Genomic DNA, 20405 nt, shown 5'->3' on the forward strand with positions numbered 1-20405 from the left:
TACTGCTTTCTGTTTTAATAGGGTTGGAGGGCTAGAAACTCTTGGGGCAAGAAAACTGAAGAAAGAATATACTTGGTGCTCCTGCAAATAAAATTAAATACTTTATAATCAAATCTGCTAGTAGTTGGCTTCAGGGTTAAATTTACCAGAAGCAAACAGTCAAATTTTAGGAAAGTAAATATATAAAAGTCCATTCAATATTTTAAAAAACTGGGGTTAATTCTGGAGTTGGGTTAGCTCAGAAAGATTTTGAGAGGGAGTTGGGCGGTAGTGCAGCGGGTTAAGCGCACATGGCATGGACTGGCCTAAGGATCCCGGTTTGAGCCGCGGGCTCCCCACCTGCAGGGGAGTCGATTCACAGATGGTGAGGCAGGTCTGCAGGTGTTTATCTTTCCCTCCCCTTCTCTGTCTTCCCCCTCCTCTCTCCATTTCTCTCTGTCCTATCCAACAATGACATCAACAACAACAATAATAACTACAACAATGAAACAACAAGGGCAACAAAAAGGGAATAAATAAAAAAGATTTAGAGATTCTGCACAGGTAAGAGAGGGAAATGTTGATTAGTATGCTGAGGAGCCTCGTTTTTATTCTTTTGACATTAAGATCTGGGACAGACATGAGATTACAATCCTCTGAATCTCAATATCATCCCCTGGCCCCGGGCCTAATCGAGAAGCACACATTTCTGTGTTTATTTCCATTCTTGTGATGAGACAACAGCCCTATATAGTCAGGATACTAACACAGTCCATTTCTACCAACTGGCTTTTTGCACTATCAGTCATCCTAATTTCATAAGTTAATTCATTTTCCTGGAAGAATTTTGTGAAAGAGTACAGTTTTAGAAGTGCACATGCTTGTGGTCAGACTTGTTTCCAAATTTAAGTTTTACTTGTCACTCTAACCACTAACCACTTTGGACAAGCTATTTAAAACATTACTGAGCCTATTTCGTACCAAATGTAAATCAGACTGCTTGTGATAATGACTGCAAAACATAAGACATGCTGGGTTCTTTACTCTATGTACATTTATTAACCTTAAAAATATAAAGCTATTTCATGGGATCCATCCTTGGTTAGATAGGATACCGACCATTAAAAGACTTCAAAGGATTTTTTTTTTTTTAATTTAAGTTTTTTTAATATTTATTCCCTTTTGTTGACATTGTTTTATTGTTGTAGTTATTGTTGTTGTTATTGATGTCGTCATTGTTGGATAGGACAGAGAGAAGTGGAGAGAGGAGGGGAAGACAGAGGGGGAGAGAAAGAAAGACACCTGCAGACCTGCTTCACCACCTGTGAAGCAACTCCCCTGCAGGTGGGGAGCTGGGGGCTCGAACTGGGATTCCTAGGCTGGTCCTTAGGCTTTGTGCCATGTGCGCCTAACCCGCTGCAGTACCGCCCGACTCCCTCAAAGGAGTTTTAAGATGGGTCACCAAATGTTAAGAGTCACTATGACTTACCAAATGGTAAGAGTCACTGTGAGTACACAATTCTGCAGTGTAGTGTTACTACACTTCACTGAATGGTCTGAGTTCTGCTAAAATCTTTCCGTAGGAAGATGATTCTACTTTCCCTAGAATGGCTGGAAACTAAGGTGTCTAACCTTTTTCTCCTGCTATTAGGCACTCCCTTCTGTTAATGCTGTTCATGGCAGTGGGGAGATGGCTACACTACTGACTAAAGATATAGGGAAGGTGACTTCTGGTCTTTGCTATGTATAAATCATTCGATTGCAGGAATAAATTCTATACACTTAGCACACAGAGGGACTAACTATGCACACTGGAACATCACTGACTGCAAGCGAAACACTTTCTAGTTAAGCTCTCTGGACAAATACATTTGTTAATAGAGAACTAGTAGGTGTTGCATTTTGCTAGCACTATATAAAGATGCATTGGCAAGTTAACCAGAATGAAAGACAAATTAAGGGGAACAGAGAAACTGATAAGGCTGATTTCTTGAGCGGAAAGTCAATCTCAGCATTTCCCAGCAGCTGCAGCAAACAGGGGAGGCTTTGGGTTCCCTTTGACAGAAGGAAAATGACACACACTCATCAGAAACCTGAAAGTGCTGATACTGAATTATTTATTATTCTTTCCTTACTGAACTTGTAATAAGAGATATGCCACTAGGTTTTCCTCCCACAAGAGACTTATTTATTTATTTATTTTTCGAACGGTTGCATCATATAGTGTTTGTCTGTGAAAGTCAAGGGCATAAACGGAGAAGTAGGCAAATAGTTCAGTATTGTTCTCTGGTGATTAGGCCTGCCCGACAGACAAACTTCAGCAAAGCAAAAAGCAGTCAATTTGTCCCCGATAGTTTTTAGTAAGTATCAGCAATCTTGTAAGTTTTAGCAAGTGTTAATCTCTAAGCCATGTTCTTATTTTCTGCCCTATGGACAAAGTTCTGATTTCTATGCTGTTGCTATGCGACTTATCAATATCCTGTGTTAAACATTAAGGGGTGTAACTTGTGTTCTGACCACAACCACACTACATGCCTCTGTGAGAGGTTACCAGTGTGTCATGGTATGGTGACTAAGTATTCTGTGAGGCCACTAGCCTCCAGTTTGTCCCCCACCCCAGCCACAGACAACTTAGTTTTTCTTAAATACTTGAACAGAAGCCAGGATATACCTATGTTAGGTCGCCTGACTGACAAAACCAAAGCAAAACATTAATAAAAAAAAAAATTCTTTACCAAGAAGAATGAACAACCAATTCAACAACACTTCAAAGTTACAACTATATTCTGTTAGTGAACGGACCCAAATGAATCTTAGACCCAAGTTTTGCAGAATGTGAATATAACTCCAAGTTTCTCAGTTCTCAAGCTAGTCACTTAGCTGCCGTTTCGAGACAGTGATTTAACCAAATGCATTATATTGTATGTTTTTCTTACCCCTACTTTATCCAACTGTCTCAGGATAAAGATCACTCACATTTAAAGCTTTGTGGTGCTGTCATAATTTTTAATCATTAAAAATCAAGTTTGTTATCAACTTAGTCTGATATGCACAGAAAATATGACTGTCTTAGTTATCATAAGTTTGGCATATTTGATTACTTCTAAACATAATTTTTAAATAGTATTTCTGTCTTTAGAGATAGTTTTACTTATTGTGAGAGACAAAGGAGGAGAGACAGGAAGAGGGAGAGAGGACTGGAACACCGCTGAGCTCTGGCCTGGAGTGGTGCCAGAGACTGAACTGGTGAACTCTGGGGCCTCATATATGTATGTTGGTGCTCTCACAGACTGAGGTGTCTTATGCTTGTATTTTTCACAAGTGCATAGTAGTGACTTCACTCTGACAGATACTAATTCAATAGAAAGTGTCAAAATATGGGGCCAGGTGGTGGTGCACCTGGCTGAGTGCACCTGTTACAGTGTACCAGGTTCAAGTCCCTGGTTCCCACCTGCAGGGGGAAAGCTTTGCAAGTGGTGAAGCAGGGCTGCAGGTCTCTCTCTCTCTCTGTTTTTTTTTTTTTTTGCCTCCAGGGTTACTGCTGGGGCTTGGTGCATGGTGCCCCTGCACTATAGATCCACTCCTCCTGTGACTGCCTTTTTTTTTAAAAAAAAAAATTTATTTGGATAGGACAGAAAGAAATTAAGAGGGGAAGGGAAAATAGAGAGGGAGAAAGATAGATACCTGCAGACCTGCCTCACTGCTTATAAAGCCCCGAGCCGGCGCCCCCGCTCTCTACTATGTGCACTTAACCCGGCGCACCGCTGCATGGTCTCCTTCTCTCCTTAGCTTCCTCTACCCTCCTGATTTCTGGCTTTTTCTATCCAATAAATAAAGATAATAAAAAAATTCAAAAGTGTTAAAATAAATTATTTATTTTAAATTAAAATTACTTATTCATTAGAGGCAAAGAGACACTGAGGAGGGAGATAGAGGGAGAAAAAGAGAGACACCTGCAGCCCTGCTTCACCACTTGTGAAACTTTCCCCCAGCAGGTGGGGACCAGGGGCTTGAACCTGGTCCCTTGTGCACTGTAATGTGTGTGCTTAACCAGGTGTGCCACCACCTGGCCCCAATAAATAAATTATTAAGTATTCCAGAAGTAAATTCCTCAAATATTTATGATATACTAAGTTTTTGACTTTTAATTACAAAGGATAAAAATGTAAAATGCAAAAATTTAGAATAGATTTAATTTCTGGGCCTTATACTTGAACTGGTCTGTTAGTACTGACATATGGAATAAACACTAATTCTCCCCTCTAAGAAATTCAAAGAGTGTTTATTGATGTTTATTCACTAGCACTAAATCATACTTAAGCTACTATGTATTAATTCCTGAAGCAATCGAGATTTTTCTAGTTTTGATGAACTGTAGAAATCGTGGAGAAGTCACCCATGCTGCCTTATTTTACACACGCTTAACAAATATCTAAAAGGCAACAACATTCTGAGGGACATAACAAGCTGAGAAGTGGGAGTTCAGAACTAGGTGGCAGGTGGAATTAAATGATCTTTAGGCTTCCTTCCTGGACTAGTACCCACGTATGACTCTTTAGTAAGTCTCATGTATAACTGAACACATTTGCATCACTAATTAAGGTGATGGTCATGGGAGCAAGATGCAATTAAAATACATTTTTTATTTTATTTTTTTAAATATTTATTTATGTATTTATTCCCTTTTGTTGCCCTTGTTGTTTTTATTGTTATAGTTATTATTGATTTCATCGTTGTTGGATAGGACAGAGAGAAATGGAAAGAGGAGGGGAAGACAGAGAGGGGGAGAGAAAGACACCTGCAGACCTGCTTCACCGCCTGTGAAGGGGCTCCCCTGCAGGTGGGGAGCTGGGGGGCTCGAACCGGGATCCTTAAGCCGGTCCTTGCGTTTGGCGCCACCTGCGCTTAATCCTCTGAGCTACTGCCCGACTCCCTTAAAATACATTTTTTAAAGGGGTAGATTGTGGTACACCTAAGAGTGGACATGTTACAATGTGCAAGGACCCGAATTTAAGCCCCAGTCCCCACATGCAGGGGGAAAGCTTCACAGGTGGCGAGACAGTGCTGCATGTGTCTCTTTTTCTCTCTCCTACTTCGCTCTGTCTCTATCCAATCTAAGTAAAAAATACTTTAAAAAACTTACGGGAGTCGGGCGGTAGCGCAGTGGGTTAAGCACATGTGGCACAAAGCGCAAGGACCGGTGTAAGGATCCCAGATCGAGCCCCTGGCTCCCCACCTGTAGGGGAGTTGCTTCATAGGCGGTGAAGCAGGTTTGCAGGTGTCTATCTTTTTCTTCCCCCGTCTTCCCCTCCCCTCTCCATTTCTCTCTGTCGTACATAACAATGACAACATCATCAACAACAATAACTACAACAACAATGAAAAACAAGGGCAATAAAAAGGGAAAAAAATATTAAAAAAAAACTTAAAATAAAATATATATTTAAAATATACTTTACCAAAGAAATGCCAAAATGCTTTGATAAATATCATGACAAAAAAATAAAACCATTGGTTGACCATTCACACTGTAAAATGTGAGGCATACAAAATTCAAGCATTCATAGAAGAACCACATTTACCCCACCTGCAGGGGAGTCACTTCACAGGCGGTGAAGCAGGTCTGCAGGTGTCTATCTTTCTCTCCCTCTCTCTGTCTTCCCCCTCCCCTCTCCATTTCTCTCTGTCCTATCCAACAACAATGACAACAATAATAACTACAACAATAAAACAACAAGGGCAACAAAAGGGAATAAATGAATAAAAATAAATATAAAAAAATATTAAAAAAAAAAGAACCACATTTAGAGGCTTATTTGTGTTGTATGCTTTACTTTGGGTTCTAGTTCTCCCCCACCAAGAGAATTAGATCAGTCCTGTTAATTTTGCGGGCCCGCTTGGCCCCGCCCCTAGGAAACCCGCCAGAGTTCCAGAGTTAGAGTTGGAGAGTTCCTGAGTTTGAGAGTTCCAGAGTAAGAGAGAGTGCTTGCGCTGCCGAAAAGAGACAGCAGAGTTCTGTTTGGTGATTAGTTTGTCTTAGTTTATAAATCGTTGTTCCTGAATAAAGAAATACAGCTTCCCTGCCCAGCCGTTGTCTCCGCGTCTCTGTTACCCGCCCTTGAAGCTAGCCCCACCAGCTAGAGCCGTAGAAATTTTAACAACATATTTGATTACTAGAACAGAATATTGAAAAGACTGTTCCCCAGTGAAAGCATTAGAGTGAGGCTTAAATATCTTTAATTTCAGATCTATACAAATGACTGCTGGTCAAGCACAGGCAAAATATAAATGGCAATAATATCTACATGTAGAGAGATTTTTTAAAAAAATAATACAAAGTTCATTCCTAGTACACAAGTAAAAGACAAGAGTAAATTTCAAATATTTAGACACAGTCACGACTGTTCAAAAGTAAGCCTACTAGAAGCATGTAACCATACTCCCAAAGTACCTTTCACTAGAGCGCATGCCAGCTTGGAGAACCGAGATAAAAGACATTATTCATTACTTTGATCACCTTTATTGGAAGATGAAAACACTGCATTTCATTTTGTTTTTTTTGCAGGTAAATACATCTAAAGTAAATAAAAAGTTATTAACTAGTTAAGGAGTTTGTCTTTTCAGTTTACAATGAATCTTACCATCACAGCAAATGCTTCAGATCATAAGCTTAGGAAGCAGCAGTGTCTGTGCTGTTCCCTATTCATTTGTACACTGCTCACTTACATTTGGAGGCTAAATTATTTGTAAGAAGGAGACTGCTGGAGCTGAGCCTGCAGGAGGGGGATAAAACAAAGAGGAAAGACTATAATTAAGCTACTCAGAAAGGCTGGTTGCTCCACCTGTAACTGCAGCTCAGCTGGCTCGACTGTGAAGCGGCGAGAGCTGCTAGTTTCCTATTGTGCACTGACTATATAACACTGATTTTAAAAACTGATACCCTGTCCAAGTAAAATTTAGATGTAGTCCACTTACAGTTGTGCAGTCTTCCATATAGAGCCCTGTTCAGTATTCTTTGCAAATTCTGACACAAAAACATGTGGTCACTGGTCTAATTAGATTTCTGTATATGGACATTCTGCAGTGATTTGCTCAAATGTGAATCATTTGCAGTTTTTGAACTACAGATACAACACCGAAGAGTTACTGTTGAGAATATGAATTTTATTCTTTTTTAAATAACATCTGCATTTAATAAGTACCTAGCTTTCAAGAAAAAAAAACATGCTTATTATGAGAATACTAAAAAGGAAAATACATATATGTAACCCACAAAAGAAGTCATATTACTAAGGGGGACAGAGGAATGTCTGAATTCATGATTTTCAATAATTTTTACAGACTATTTGATACTCAAATTACAAATGCTGATCTCAAAGACATGAAGATACCTTTCCCCTTCTTAAATCAATACAAAGGGATGTAATGAAAGCACTGACTCCCCAGTATTATTCCTGGGAGAAATGTGTAAGAATACACCTGAAGACACTTCCCTCTCCCTCTCCCCCTAGGCCCCTATCTATAGCCCACAGAAATCAACGTGGGCCTGTTTCCTTTAGATGTAGTTTTGTACCTGTCAAGTGGTTGTGTTTCACACTTGCAAAAAAAAAAAAAATTATTTAACATCTCATGATGTCTGCTTCAGAAAGAGGGTTTATCTGCCAGGCACAGCTGCTTAGAGGGACTTAGCCAGCAGTGTCCATCTCTTAATCTGCACAGAACATAGGGTGGTCTCTTCCCTAGTCGCTCACCCTATTTCTAGATCTAAAAGACACAAGAAATGTTCTTGACCACTCACCTACCAAGTAACAATGGATGCTGTGACTAGTTTTAAAAAACTGAATATATTTTTTATCAAACAGTATGAGACAAATCTTTGCTGAACTCTCAGTTTCTTAAATATTTTGTGAAGTCCTTCAGCATTGCCTAGTGTCAGATTGTGAAAGACTTCAAATGAAGAGAGCAAGGGTGTTCCATTAAAGGAAAATGCAGGGCGACAGTCACTAAGATGAAATTCTAAGAAAAATGTGAAAATGAAAACTCTAACGATCAATATTTCTATTAGAATAACAAAGACTTAATGAAATGGTGACAAAGAAGTACATCAATGAGACAGAAATTTTAAGTCACAAATGACATATTTCTTGCCTATGAGGACCAATGGAAAATAATCTATTTAATCAAATAAATAATTCTACTTAATCAAATAGAAAGTATGTTTGCAAATCATATGTAAATGCTGGAAGAGTAGGATTAGAATTTAAACTTTGTTTTTTCCTTAAGCATTCTGCTAAGGGCAATCACTAACATTTTAATTACTGAAATGATATCTATTTAAAACACAGTCTTATGAAAGAAAGCCTCTTCTTAATGCCTGGCTGAAAAGTTGCCAGTAGTCATAAAGAAAAATAGTCAAATGATTACTTCTAATCTTCCCCTTCCTGTGTGTATCCAATAGCTCTGTTAACAGGTTAAAAAAAAAAAAAGATCAAAACACTGTTAAAAGAAGCCTAAGAGTACAGGTATCTCAAATAAATTAACTTTAAATGGACTCAGAGAGTACAAACACATCAACTGAATCAAATAAGTAAACTATTACTGACTTAGCTTCTAAGGTAGCTCTCTAAGCTGTCAATGAAGAACTGAAATCTCTTGCACTGAGCATGCAGTACAGCATAGATATAATCCAAATTAATCTACTGAAGAAATTTCCTTCTAGCTATTCTTCTTTCACATGGTGGATATAAACTTAACTGTCATTCACGATCAAATAGTTTCTGGATATGGAAGATTAGAGATACAGACAACAACCTGGTAGGTTACCGTCACTTTATATACAATCGATAGTTGTAGACAATTGTAAGTTTTCTTTCAATAGATCTGACATTCACTCTTTGGAAAAGAAATTGACACCGAGTAGTATCAGCTAACACATTCATTGAACTAGTGCCACCATAAATGAGACAACAAGCAGGAGAGCAAATATTTTATCTTTAAGGACAAATCTAATGGCCATTCCACTTATATTACCCCAATTTGTCACTTCAATACAATAAAGTAGGATGCTCATGTCATTTCCACTGTTTTTGTACTTAAAAGGCAGCTGATGGCTACAGTCCCTCTAAAAACACATAAAAGTATTTTCATCCTCTGACTTTATTTTAAATTTAGAAAGATGGAACAGCAGAAAAAAAAAGGCAGGACAAAAGACTTTGGAGTTTTCTTCAGATGTAAGAGCACAGTTCTGTAAAAAAATAAACACATTTTGATATGTTTACTACTGAATAATCATTAAAAGATTCACTATTCAAGATTCAATGGTTTGTTAGTTTTATTAAAATTATTTAAAGTATCACCCACCGTAACAATATAAAAGTTTTATCAAACATGATGTGGGAATAAAAAAATACCAGGAATCATTTTTTATAAGGTAAAACATATAATTGATCAGTAGAATGAATCTATGTGTGGTTGTGCTGAATATATACATTTTTAGAAAGCACAAGAATACTTCAAATTATCTATGGCTGAGGAACTTGACATAAGCTGGTTTACCAATAATAAATTTCTATAAAAAAGGTCAGAATGTAGCAAAGCTACTATGTTGCCAGCTTTATTCTTTTAAAGAGATTTGTCAAGTACAAAGTAGATAAATCCTAATAGATGTAAATCGCAAATATTTGTAATAGTTCAAAGAATTACAAATCCTACAGGGTCTTAGAGACAAGTAGGTTTCCCTGTGATCAGAGCCATACTCTTAACTCTGCATGAATCATTACTGCAACTGGGCTCTTGGAACCATCTGGGCTCTTGGCAAGAAAGATGCATGTTCTCAGCAGCAACAGTAACTCTGGATATTACAACAGTTAGTCTAGGAAAGTGACACTGACTACTATACACAGCACTGGCAGACTTTGGGCCCCCTCATTTCATTAAAAGGATAAAAACTTGGGCTATATTTCTATGTCCCTCCCCCCAATCCATTTATAAACAAAATTATCAAGTGAACTTTGGTACTATATAGGATAATCTCCAAGACAAGAAGGCTTTCAAAAATGACTATCTTTAACACTACTAATAGTAATCATGACAAGGAAGATATTTTACAATACCTTATGGCTTCAAAAGAAAAATTTCATATACTGAAGACATACACAGTTTTACAAATAGATAGACACTTTTAAAAGTGTTCAATTACTTCCGGTTTGTGTTAGGAGTGATGGATACTTAGTTTCAAGATATATTTTTATACATCTGTCTTAATTTACGAAAGAGACAAAACATGACTCAAGTCTCAATCTAGTGCTGCTCTGCTCGGAGGGTGCCTGGTTGGAGCTGTGCTTCCTTCCTATCTAGCTTGCTTTCTCAATTTTATTTCTTTCCCCTTCAGAGAAACAAAGTCGGTTGTTTCATTTAAAGGTTTTATTGAACTGCATATAGGCAGGGAAGGAATTTTTCCTATTTCTACTCCCAATAGTTCTGGTTATGCTATGGATGGTCGACAGAGTAAAGTTCACACATAAAGTGACTGATTAAATATTCTGAATAAATGATATCTTAATTATAAGATTTCCCTTTCTCAGCTTCAAAAAGATAAACCATTACTAATACTTGTTCAGTGATAGTTACTAAGTGACTATAATACTAAGGGAATCTTTAAATATACAACATTTTATGACAAACATGTTGATAACATCACATTATTGACTTTGAGATCAGAGTCCTCACATCCAGGAGACTGAAAAATTCTAATTTTTTTCCCCCCTGTGTAATGTTATATTACACAGGGGGAAAAAAAGCTATTACATTTTTTTTTTTTTACCATAAGGAAGTGCAATTACTAAAATTTCTAATCAAGTCAATCAAGAAGCTTTAGCAAGTTAACATACACACAACTCCATTGACTATAAGTTAACAGGAATAAAATAATGACAAGTAAAGTTTAGTTCTTTACATAAGGAAAATTTGAACCGTATTATAAAATATTTTAGCTTGGTTCACTTTTGTTCTATTTAAAATAAGTTCTACTTGGAAAAAAAATACATATATATGACAAGAGAGAAATTGAGAGAGCAGGGGGAGATGCAGAGGGAGAAAGAGACACTAGCAGACCTGCCTAACTCCTTGTGAAGCATCACACACACATATATATATATATATATATATATGATATTACGATCATATATGTTAACATCATATATGATGTTATATGTTATATATATAATGTTACATCATATATATGTTACGAAGGAGCAAGTATATCAATAGAATAAAAAACTATTAAAATTATAAATTTAGCATTAATAGCACCAATGTATAAGACTTTTACTTACTTATTTCTCCTGATGAAGAGCTTCAATAAAAGCATCAAGTTTTTCTTGAATTTCTCGAACTTTCTCTGAGGAAATAAGTCAAATTAGCTAAAAAATAACATTTTTGAAAGTCATCACCTATAGTAAGAAATAATTATTCAGATAAATGGTCTGGGATGTTTTAACTACTTGGAAACGGTGACTTTTCCTGCCCCAAATAATTTTGTTGTTGTTGTTCTTTCCAAAGCTCCAATGAAGTATAGTTCTAAATAATATTTTGGAAAGGGTACTTCTAACACTCTCCCCTTTAAGAATATAATAAAAGTTACAGAATCATACATGAAAAGTGAATACAGATATATATATACAAGTATGTACAGAATTTTAAGGCATTCTCAGATTTTGTAGAGTTCAATTAAGGACTCACAGCAATGTTTCGAAAAGGAAAATACAAAATAAATCATTTAAAAAATTAAAACACGAGTATTTATTTGATTCAGGATAGATGAAGGAATGGCTTTCTACATATAAAGAAATGAGAAGAGTTACAAAGGAAAAGATCAGTCAATCTGATTATTATATATGTGTATACTTAAAATGGAAAAACAAAAGAAAATGTAAGAAATACTTGCAACACACATAAAAAAGCAACAATAATTTGGAAATACACCAAAAACATACTTTGTAGTTGTGAATGGGGGAAGTATAAAAATACTATAACCAGTACAGACAAATTTATGTTATATAATTTGATTTTGGGCTTTCATGTTCATAGACTTAAAGATAAACTTTATTTCTATTTCTCTCTGAAAGGAAAAATTTCCTTTACAAATGTAACCTATTGGTAGTACAATCTCCTAATGTTGGAAATTCCAGAATTTATTCTACTTCATTGCTAACTTAATTTTGATTTTAATATAGGTATATATAGTACACACATTAATAACACATTTGCTCTCTTATCAGCATTTAACATATTAGTGAACATGATGAGTTAAACTGCAGGTTAAAGCTAGTGACCTGGAGGTAAACTGCAAAGCATTCTACTTTATAGCCCTTGAAAAATAATGTAGTTGGGCCAGAGAGACAGCATATAGGTTAACCAAAAGACCTGCATGCCTGAAGCTCCCAGGTCCCAGGTTAGTCTCTGGCACTGCCAGAAATCGGAGCTGATTACTGCATATATAGATATGTATCACCCAATTTTGTTTTACCAATGATACAGCATTATTAAATATTATTTTAATATTAAACATATTAAGATACAATGCCTTTATATTCTTGTTGCTCTTGTTTATATTCTTGTTGCTCTTGCTGTTGTAATTATTGTTGTTATTGATGTCATTGTTGTTAGATAGAACAGAGAGAAATGGAGAGAGGAGGAGAGAAAGATAGACACCTGCAGACCTGCTTCACCGTCTGTGAAACGACTCCCCTGCAGGTGGGGAGCCCGGGGCTCAAACCGGGATTCTTCTGCGGGTCCTCGCGCTTTGCGCCACGTGTGCTTAACCCGCTGTGCTACCGCCCGAATCCCTGCCTTTACATTCTTTTTTTTTTTAAAACAAACAAACTTCTTTTTTTTTTAATTAATTTTATTTTTGAGAGAGATGCAGAGAGAGAGAGAGAGAGAGAAACACCAGAGCACTGCTCAGGTCAGGCTTATGGTGGTGCGGGGGATTGAACCTGGGACTTAGGAGCCTCAGGCATGAGAGTCTGTTTGTATAACCATTATGCTGTCTCTCCCACCCGCCTTTACATTCTTGTTCCAATAATTAAACACTTCCAGCTGCTGGTTGACTAAGGAAAATAGAAACTCTATACAAAAACCAAGCTAACAACAACAACAAAAAGTTGCTTTAATCAATCTACTGAGGAAAATAGTAATCACAAAGGCAGTGTTAATTCCTCAGATGTAAAATTAATTAAAAGGAACTAGGAAAAAAAAAAAAACCCAACCTATTTCTTGGAAGTATAATCCAGAATTTTTGGGAGCTTGTACTATTTTTTAACCAGTAAATAAATTTTCTTTTTCAAAATAAAGCCACATTTATGGTTTTTTTTTTTTTTTTACAAAATAAATAGTTCCTCAGAAAGTTTCACCTGTACTCTTCAATGAATATTTACATATTTACAGTTCATCAATTGAGAAAAAAAATTTTTTTTTTTTAGTCATCACTGGGGCTTCACCACTCTGGGTTGACTTTTTCAGACAGAAAGACAGACAGATAGAGAGAAAGCCACCACACCGCCAAAACTTAGTATTTGGGGGACAGGCTTGAGCCTGGGTTATGCCATGACAGAGCAAGCACACACACTATTCAAGTGAGTTTTCTTTCCAGTTAGATTTTTAAACTTTTATTTTAAAGGGGGAAGACAAGAAGAAAGAAGTGTTTCCTAAATTATACCAGAAATTTGGAAGTGGTGGTACTATAAGAAATAACATAGCTGTGGTCTAGGAGGTGGTGCAGTGGATAAAGCATCAGACTCTCAAGCATGAGGTCCTGAGTTCAATCCCCGGCAGCACATGTACCAGGGTGATGCCTGGTTCTTTCTCCTCCTATGTTTCTCATTAATAAATAAATAAAATCTTAAAAAAAAAAGAACATAGTTTAAATAGCAAAGCAAATGGAAATTTAAAGCAGTATGTACAGCCTCGGTGCGGTTTCATCTAAGCACAGCAGTGAGAACTCTACTTGGGAAAACTGCTGGATGAAGAGAGGAAATCTGATTCTGTCTGTCCCCCGCTGAGAGTTCAGCCAGGCAGCTGCTGGATGGATCTCCTTTATCCATTCTCTCACCTTGCCAGAGACCATGTGCATCCTCAGCTACACAGACCATCCGCGAGTGGGTGGCACAGTAGCATCACTCAGAACGTTCAGAGCAAGATTTATTTGTATGAAAAAGACCAAGAGCTACTCTGACGCAGACATCTAAATCTGTGGTATCTGAGCCAAAATTACATCCACCTAAAATTAGAGATAAGCAACATTTCTCCTAACTGAATACAAAGAGGTTAATTAACTTTAACTATGAAAACCACAAAATAAGAAATCGCTAAGTTGTCCTTTAAAAAGTTGTTTTTGTATCACATTTTATAATCAGAACTACCAGGATATAGCCACCATACCCTAAGGCCTCAAGAACGACACGGAGGGCATTTAAGTAACTTTCTGGGAAGTAATCAAGATGGGGACAGGGAGAGAGGGGAAGGACAATGTGACCTTTTAACACGAAAAACGTTTCACTTCTTTTTCCCTACTGTTCTTATACAACACACTAATTGGAGTGGTATGAGGGACAGAGAAGAGCCCCTGCTCTTGACGGCATCCCTTGCCAGATCTTTACTTCGCTGTGCACCTATCAAGTACCTATGAAGTTTAGATGCTTTTAGCCCCCCACCTTTCATATGGCCCTTCTGCTTTCACCCAGGCTTCACTGCTAATGAGAACATCAAATCTGGAGAGTTAGTCTTGGCCATGTTCTTTTGATTCACTCTGCCACATGTGTTACCAGGAATTGAACTTGGGTCCTCACGCTTGAGAGTCCAAAGCTTTCTCCACTGCACTACCTCCCCTCCCAGGCCTTATTTATTAACCTCTTAAGGTGAGATCTATGCACATTTGAGAAACATTCGGTGAACAATATAAAAGTGCAACACTAGACAAAGTAAATTAAGCATCTTCAGTTCTTAAAACCATCTGGCTCACTGGACACACTAATTACACTTGATATATAAATCTCAAAACAAATTTTTTTTAGCTCAGAAAATAAGGTTTCTAGGTTATTAAGAAGAAAAAAAGTCACTTAACTGGATTCTTAGATGTTACACCAGACAAAGGGAGCTGAGGCTGGGACCACGAGAGTTAGTAGGAAGTCTGGGAATAGGATGTAGGATATACAATCACAGTGAAGGTCAAGAGAAGCTAGTAGTCACTTGTCTCAGAGAATATTCCAGCCTTACAACACAAATAAAATATATTCAGGGGCCAGGTGCTGGCGCATGTGTTACAATGTGCAAGAACCTGGGTTTGAGTCTCTGGTCCCCACCTGCAAGGGGGAAGCTTTATAAGTGGTGAAGTAGTGCTGCAGGTGTCTCTCTGTGGTGAAGCAGGGCTGCAGGTATCTATCTGTCTCTCTCCCTCTCTGTCTTCTTCTCCCCTCTTAATTTCTCTGTCTCTATCCAATAATAAAATTTAAAATATTTTAAAAATACATTCATTTCCTTCTTTGCTATGAAGCTACATGACAAATAATAAACATTACTTGATATTCTTCAGCTCATTCATCTTCCTTATTTCAATGTAAGTTTATAGCAGCATCTTAAATACTACAATGGGCTGCAAAAAAAATTTGAGTTAGTCATGAAACTGAGATCAGTAATTAAAACTTCCTACTTCCTGATTTTCCCTAATTAAAGTCTCAATAGTACAGTTAAAAAACCCTTGTCTTATCATACCGAACAATTTTTCCACCAGAAATTACTTCCCCATAGAAATATGTTTACAAATATGCATGACTTTATTAAGTATTTGCATTAAATGCTCATATTTAAAGAATTCTTATACATTTGGGGCTTGCTTGATAAATTATGCCAACCCAGAAGGGATTAACATACTGCTATTTCTATTACAAATGAACTAGTCATTCTGCATGTAGTGAATACTGACTCTACTTTCCATTTATTTAATGTTTACTTAAAAGATGAACTATTTCAAACATCAATTCATTGTGCTTCTTGACTGAGTCATGAATTTACTCATAATCCCAACTCATGAAACTTTAGTCTCAATGAATGAAGTTCCTTTTTTATTTTTTTTCCTCCCCCTTTCTTCAGATGACTTGAAATCCATTCACGTTTTGGGGCTCTTTATCTCCACATGAAATGATACTGCTACTCTCATTCCTTCTTTGAGTCTTCTGATGACTGCTCTAAAAGTCGCAAATATAGACTAATCTGTAATTAGGTTTTGAGTACACTATGAATACCAAAAGGCCAAATCCAAGAGAAGGTTCACTTCAGTGGTTAATAACAGTTTAGAACAAGAACAAAGAGCCACACACAAAACACTGCCACATGCACTGAAATAGACCTCTCATGACTTTTGATGTTTTCAGAGGAAGTATACAGAAATAAGGTGCAAGTTTACTGATTCAGTATACTTTAAACCACACTCCCAAAGATTAAAATGCATCTTAGTAAAACTGTTATATACTTTGTACCCAGGATGAAGATACCTTATAGGTGAGATTTTGCTATAAAAAAGTGTTCACCAGTGGACTAAAAATTAAAGGAACACTTATGATGAAATACATGTTGATTCTAATAGGACTTGCGTGCTTGCTAATTAGACAATTAAGCTTTAAGTGCCTTTTAGAAGTTTAGTATTTATAAGAATCATCTATATAGGGCAACAAGGAGAGAAAGTGGACCAAACAGATTCAAGGTTCTCAAAGCTACACTTAAACCTTAAATTCAACACAAGAAAAAAATGTGAACTTTTTACAGAAATAACCAAAGAGATATAGTTAAAGATATAGAACTAAACATAGTAATTCTGAATCTTGGACTTGCAGTCTTCCTCTACAAATAGACAAATTTTTTTCCTTAAATTTGTGATTCATAGTAGGTTATAAGACTGTAAGATTTCACTGTATAGTTCCACACCACATTCACCACCAGATTTCTGTGTTTCCAACCTTTTACCTCCCAAAGATAACCACCATGATTCTCACAAGTCTTAGAAACAGTTTAGGCATGACTATTTTTTAAACAGCCTCACTAATGAAATTAAAAAAGAATATTTCTGCTTTTCACAGAAGGAGGCATCACTTCCTATGCCCTAGAAAACTTAGTCTAGTCTAGGAATCCCGTGTGAAACACAAGAAATATATCCCAAGACCCCAGGGGATATCTAAAACTAAGCCCTACATAAACTGTTTTTTTCTATACACACATACCTATTATAAGCTTTCACTTATAAATTAGGTGTAGTAAGAGATTATTAATAAAAAATTATGAGAATGTGCTGTAATAAAAATTTTATGAATGTGGTCTGTCAGAATATTTTCATGACATGGTCTAGGAGGTGGCACAGTGGATAAAGCATTAGATTCTCAAGCATGAGGTCCAGAGTTCGATTTCTAGCAGCACATGTACCAGAGTGATATCTGGTTCTTTCTCTCTCTCCTCCTATCTTTCTCACTAATAAATAAATAAAATCTTTAAAAAATATACATTTTCATTACTGTGTTACCTGAAACCTCAGCTAGAGAAACCTCCAATGGGGTAGTATGTGAGATGGGTAGTAATTTTAAAGCTGGGTGGGAAACCAGTCTTCTGGGGATCTGAAATGGTGGTAGTTAAGATTTTTTAATATTTTTTATTATTATTTCTATTGTTTCAGATGTTCAAATGGAAACCTTTGGCCTAGAATTACATCTACTCACATAAAAATTGTCTATTCAGGAGATTAAAGGACATGGCTGTAATGCTGTACTTCCCATTAAAAAAGCTGTACGTGGATTATTGTAGACAAATATTCTAAATGATGGATTTGCAACAGTAAGTGGAAAAAAAAAGTCAGGACCCCCCCCCCCCGATTGAATGTCTCTAATAATAAATGGGGAAGTCATTTAATATATTTTTAAAAGGCAAGAATATAATTTATTAAAAGTATGATCAGGCAAACTAAATTTACAACCTTTAACGTTTTAATTATACACACAATCATAGCTCTAGTTTATTCATAGATAAAGGAACTGCTCCAGATCTCAAAGCTCGCCTTACCTTAAAATTTAAGACTGGGTAAATAGATCAGTCTGCTAGAGCATCAATTTGTATGTCTGAGGCCCCAGAGTCCCAGGTTTAATCCCTGCCTCCCCCTTCCCATGCCAGAGATGAGCAGTACTCTGGGCTTATTTCATAATAAATAAGCTTTAATAAGTAAAATTTAGGTTTCAGAGTACTATTTTCAAATAATAATATATTATAAAATCTTTTTTGCCTTATTTATTTATTTCTTTATTTATTGGCTAGAGACAGCCAGAAACTGAGAGGGAAGGGGAAGATAGACACCTGCAGCACTACTTCACCACTTGGAAAACTTTCCTCCTACAGGTGGGGACTAGGGGCTCAACCCAGGTCCTTGTGCATTGTAACACATGCGCTCAACCAGGTGCACCATCACCTGGCCTCTATATTTTAAGATTTTATTTATTATTATGAGAGTGTGTAAAAGAGAGAAAAAACTTTTTGGTACATAGTTGTGCCAGGGATTGAACTTAGGGTCTCTGTGGCCTCAGGCATGCAAACCCTATGTTCTAGAGCTGAATTACTGCCCGAGCCCTTAAATGCATCAGTCATCTTTTATTACATACTTGATGTTAAACTGCTAGTAAAAAAAAAAAAATTACAATAATAAATTAGAGTATTATTCTCACAAGTCTATGTAACTAATTTTACAAAGGTGAATTTTATACTTTGTTCAAAGAATTCATGTGAAATTTCTTTTAAAAAATTTTTTTTGATGTGGAACTTCTATGAATTACTTACAAAAAGTCTTGTCATTTAAAATCACTCAGTTGAGCACAGTTCTTTCTATGTAACAGACACCCATGAATAATTCATTTCCTGATCATTCACTCTACTGAGTAATTTGACTTAACTAATACTAAATTCAAACATTAAAGATGACTATTGGGGCTGGGTGGTGGTGCATCTGGTTGAGAGCATATTACCATGCACAAGGACTCAGGTTCAAGCCCCGGGTCCCCTTCATCTGCGGTGAAGCAGTACTGCAGGTGTGTCTCCTCATTTTCTGTCTCCTCTTCCGCCTCAGTTTCTCTCTAACCAATAAATGGGGGGGTGACTACTATGATTATTTGCTACTTTCAGACCCCCCATTACAATTTAGATAGGAGTTGCCACACAGTGCCAGTGAGGTAAGTAATAACTCACCTCTGCTGACTATCGGCCCATCATCCATCTTAAGTGAAGAGCAACTGTCATTTCAGTTCAGCTGACTATTATCAGCGTATCAGCACTGACCTGGGATGCATTGGATCGACCTTCTCGTGGTGCATCCTGTGAATACCCATTTATTGGGGAAACTGACGATCCTTCCTAGCCGACTGAATCCACATGGATCCCAGTCACTTTCAAAGCCAGCAACAAGCAGACATCAGGCTCAACCTGACGCTGTTGACTGGCTACGGAAGAAGGGCAAACGCTAGAAGAAGAAGTGGACATTAGTCTAAGTGAGAGGATAAGACCAACACTAGAAGAAGAAGCCCTGACCTAACACAGAGTAGCATCACTTCAGGTGCTTGCCAATGCCAATGAATATAAAGTCTGGAACTTTCTGCTACTTGATACTAAAAGGCTCACCTGTAAGAAGTATTATTTATAGAAAATGGTAAGGGGGGGCTATCTAATTCATCTGTTTTTCTAGTTACTATAGATTTATTTTGTTATATAAAAATCAAGCAACATAGCTATCCGTTTATGTCATTTTGTTAGCCCCCAGCATGGCTTACACTACCAGTGTGGACAGAAAAACATTACAACAAAGAGTTCCATGAAATCCATTTGTAGTTACCTGATGCATTATGTCATATAACTGATTATTCTGTTTACAAGGTCATTTTTCTCAACTTTGTATACCAGAAAGACCTAAGCAACTGCTGTGTTGTTGAGTAGCCATCATAAAACATGTAAGAGACTTTGCTTTCCATTTTGAATCCACCACTAGGAAGCACAAGGACTAAAATTGGAGCTTATTGATAGCAAAGTGTCCAGAATTCCTGATTATGTATTTTTTTGAGGGATCAATCAATATATGCTTCAAATTATTTCACTTGCTGGATCTTTTCCTTCCCTCCCACTAGCCAACTTTTTTTGTTTCTAGTGAGGGTCTTGTGCATGTGTGGTATTCCACCACTCCTAGGCTGATTTCCCACCCCACCCCCTTCAGATTGAGACAGAGAGAAATACACAAAGGGGGTGGGGCAAGGGTATTACAGTAACTGAGTTTACCCAGATGTCCTTTCATATTGTACCTAGACTTGAAACTAGGCCGCATGTGGCAAATCAAATTACTCTGTCAGTTGAACTAT

General features: G+C 37.0%; 1 protein-coding gene across 4 annotated transcripts in view; it reads right to left on the reverse strand.

Annotated features, from left to right (window-relative positions):
• Positions 1-6199: 6199 nt before the first annotated feature.
• The window catches only part of OPA1 (OPA1 mitochondrial dynamin like GTPase), an 86033-nt gene continuing 71827 nt past the window's right edge, over positions 6200-20405 (reverse strand). For all 4 annotated transcript variants that reach the window (XM_016185698.2, XM_016185699.2, XM_016185700.2 and 1 more), the window contains 2 exons: positions 11313-11377; positions 6200-9223 (listed from right to left, as the gene is read on the reverse strand). In XM_016185698.2, the coding sequence (XP_016041184.1) occupies positions 11313-11377 (65 nt within the window). In that variant the 3' untranslated portion in view covers positions 6200-9223. The remainder of the gene's footprint in view (positions 9224-11312; positions 11378-20405) is intronic.

The sequence above is a fragment of the Erinaceus europaeus genome, chromosome 9, assembly GCF_950295315.1.
Source record: "Erinaceus europaeus chromosome 9, mEriEur2.1, whole genome shotgun sequence".
Taxonomy (NCBI): Eukaryota; Metazoa; Chordata; class Mammalia; order Eulipotyphla; family Erinaceidae; genus Erinaceus; species Erinaceus europaeus.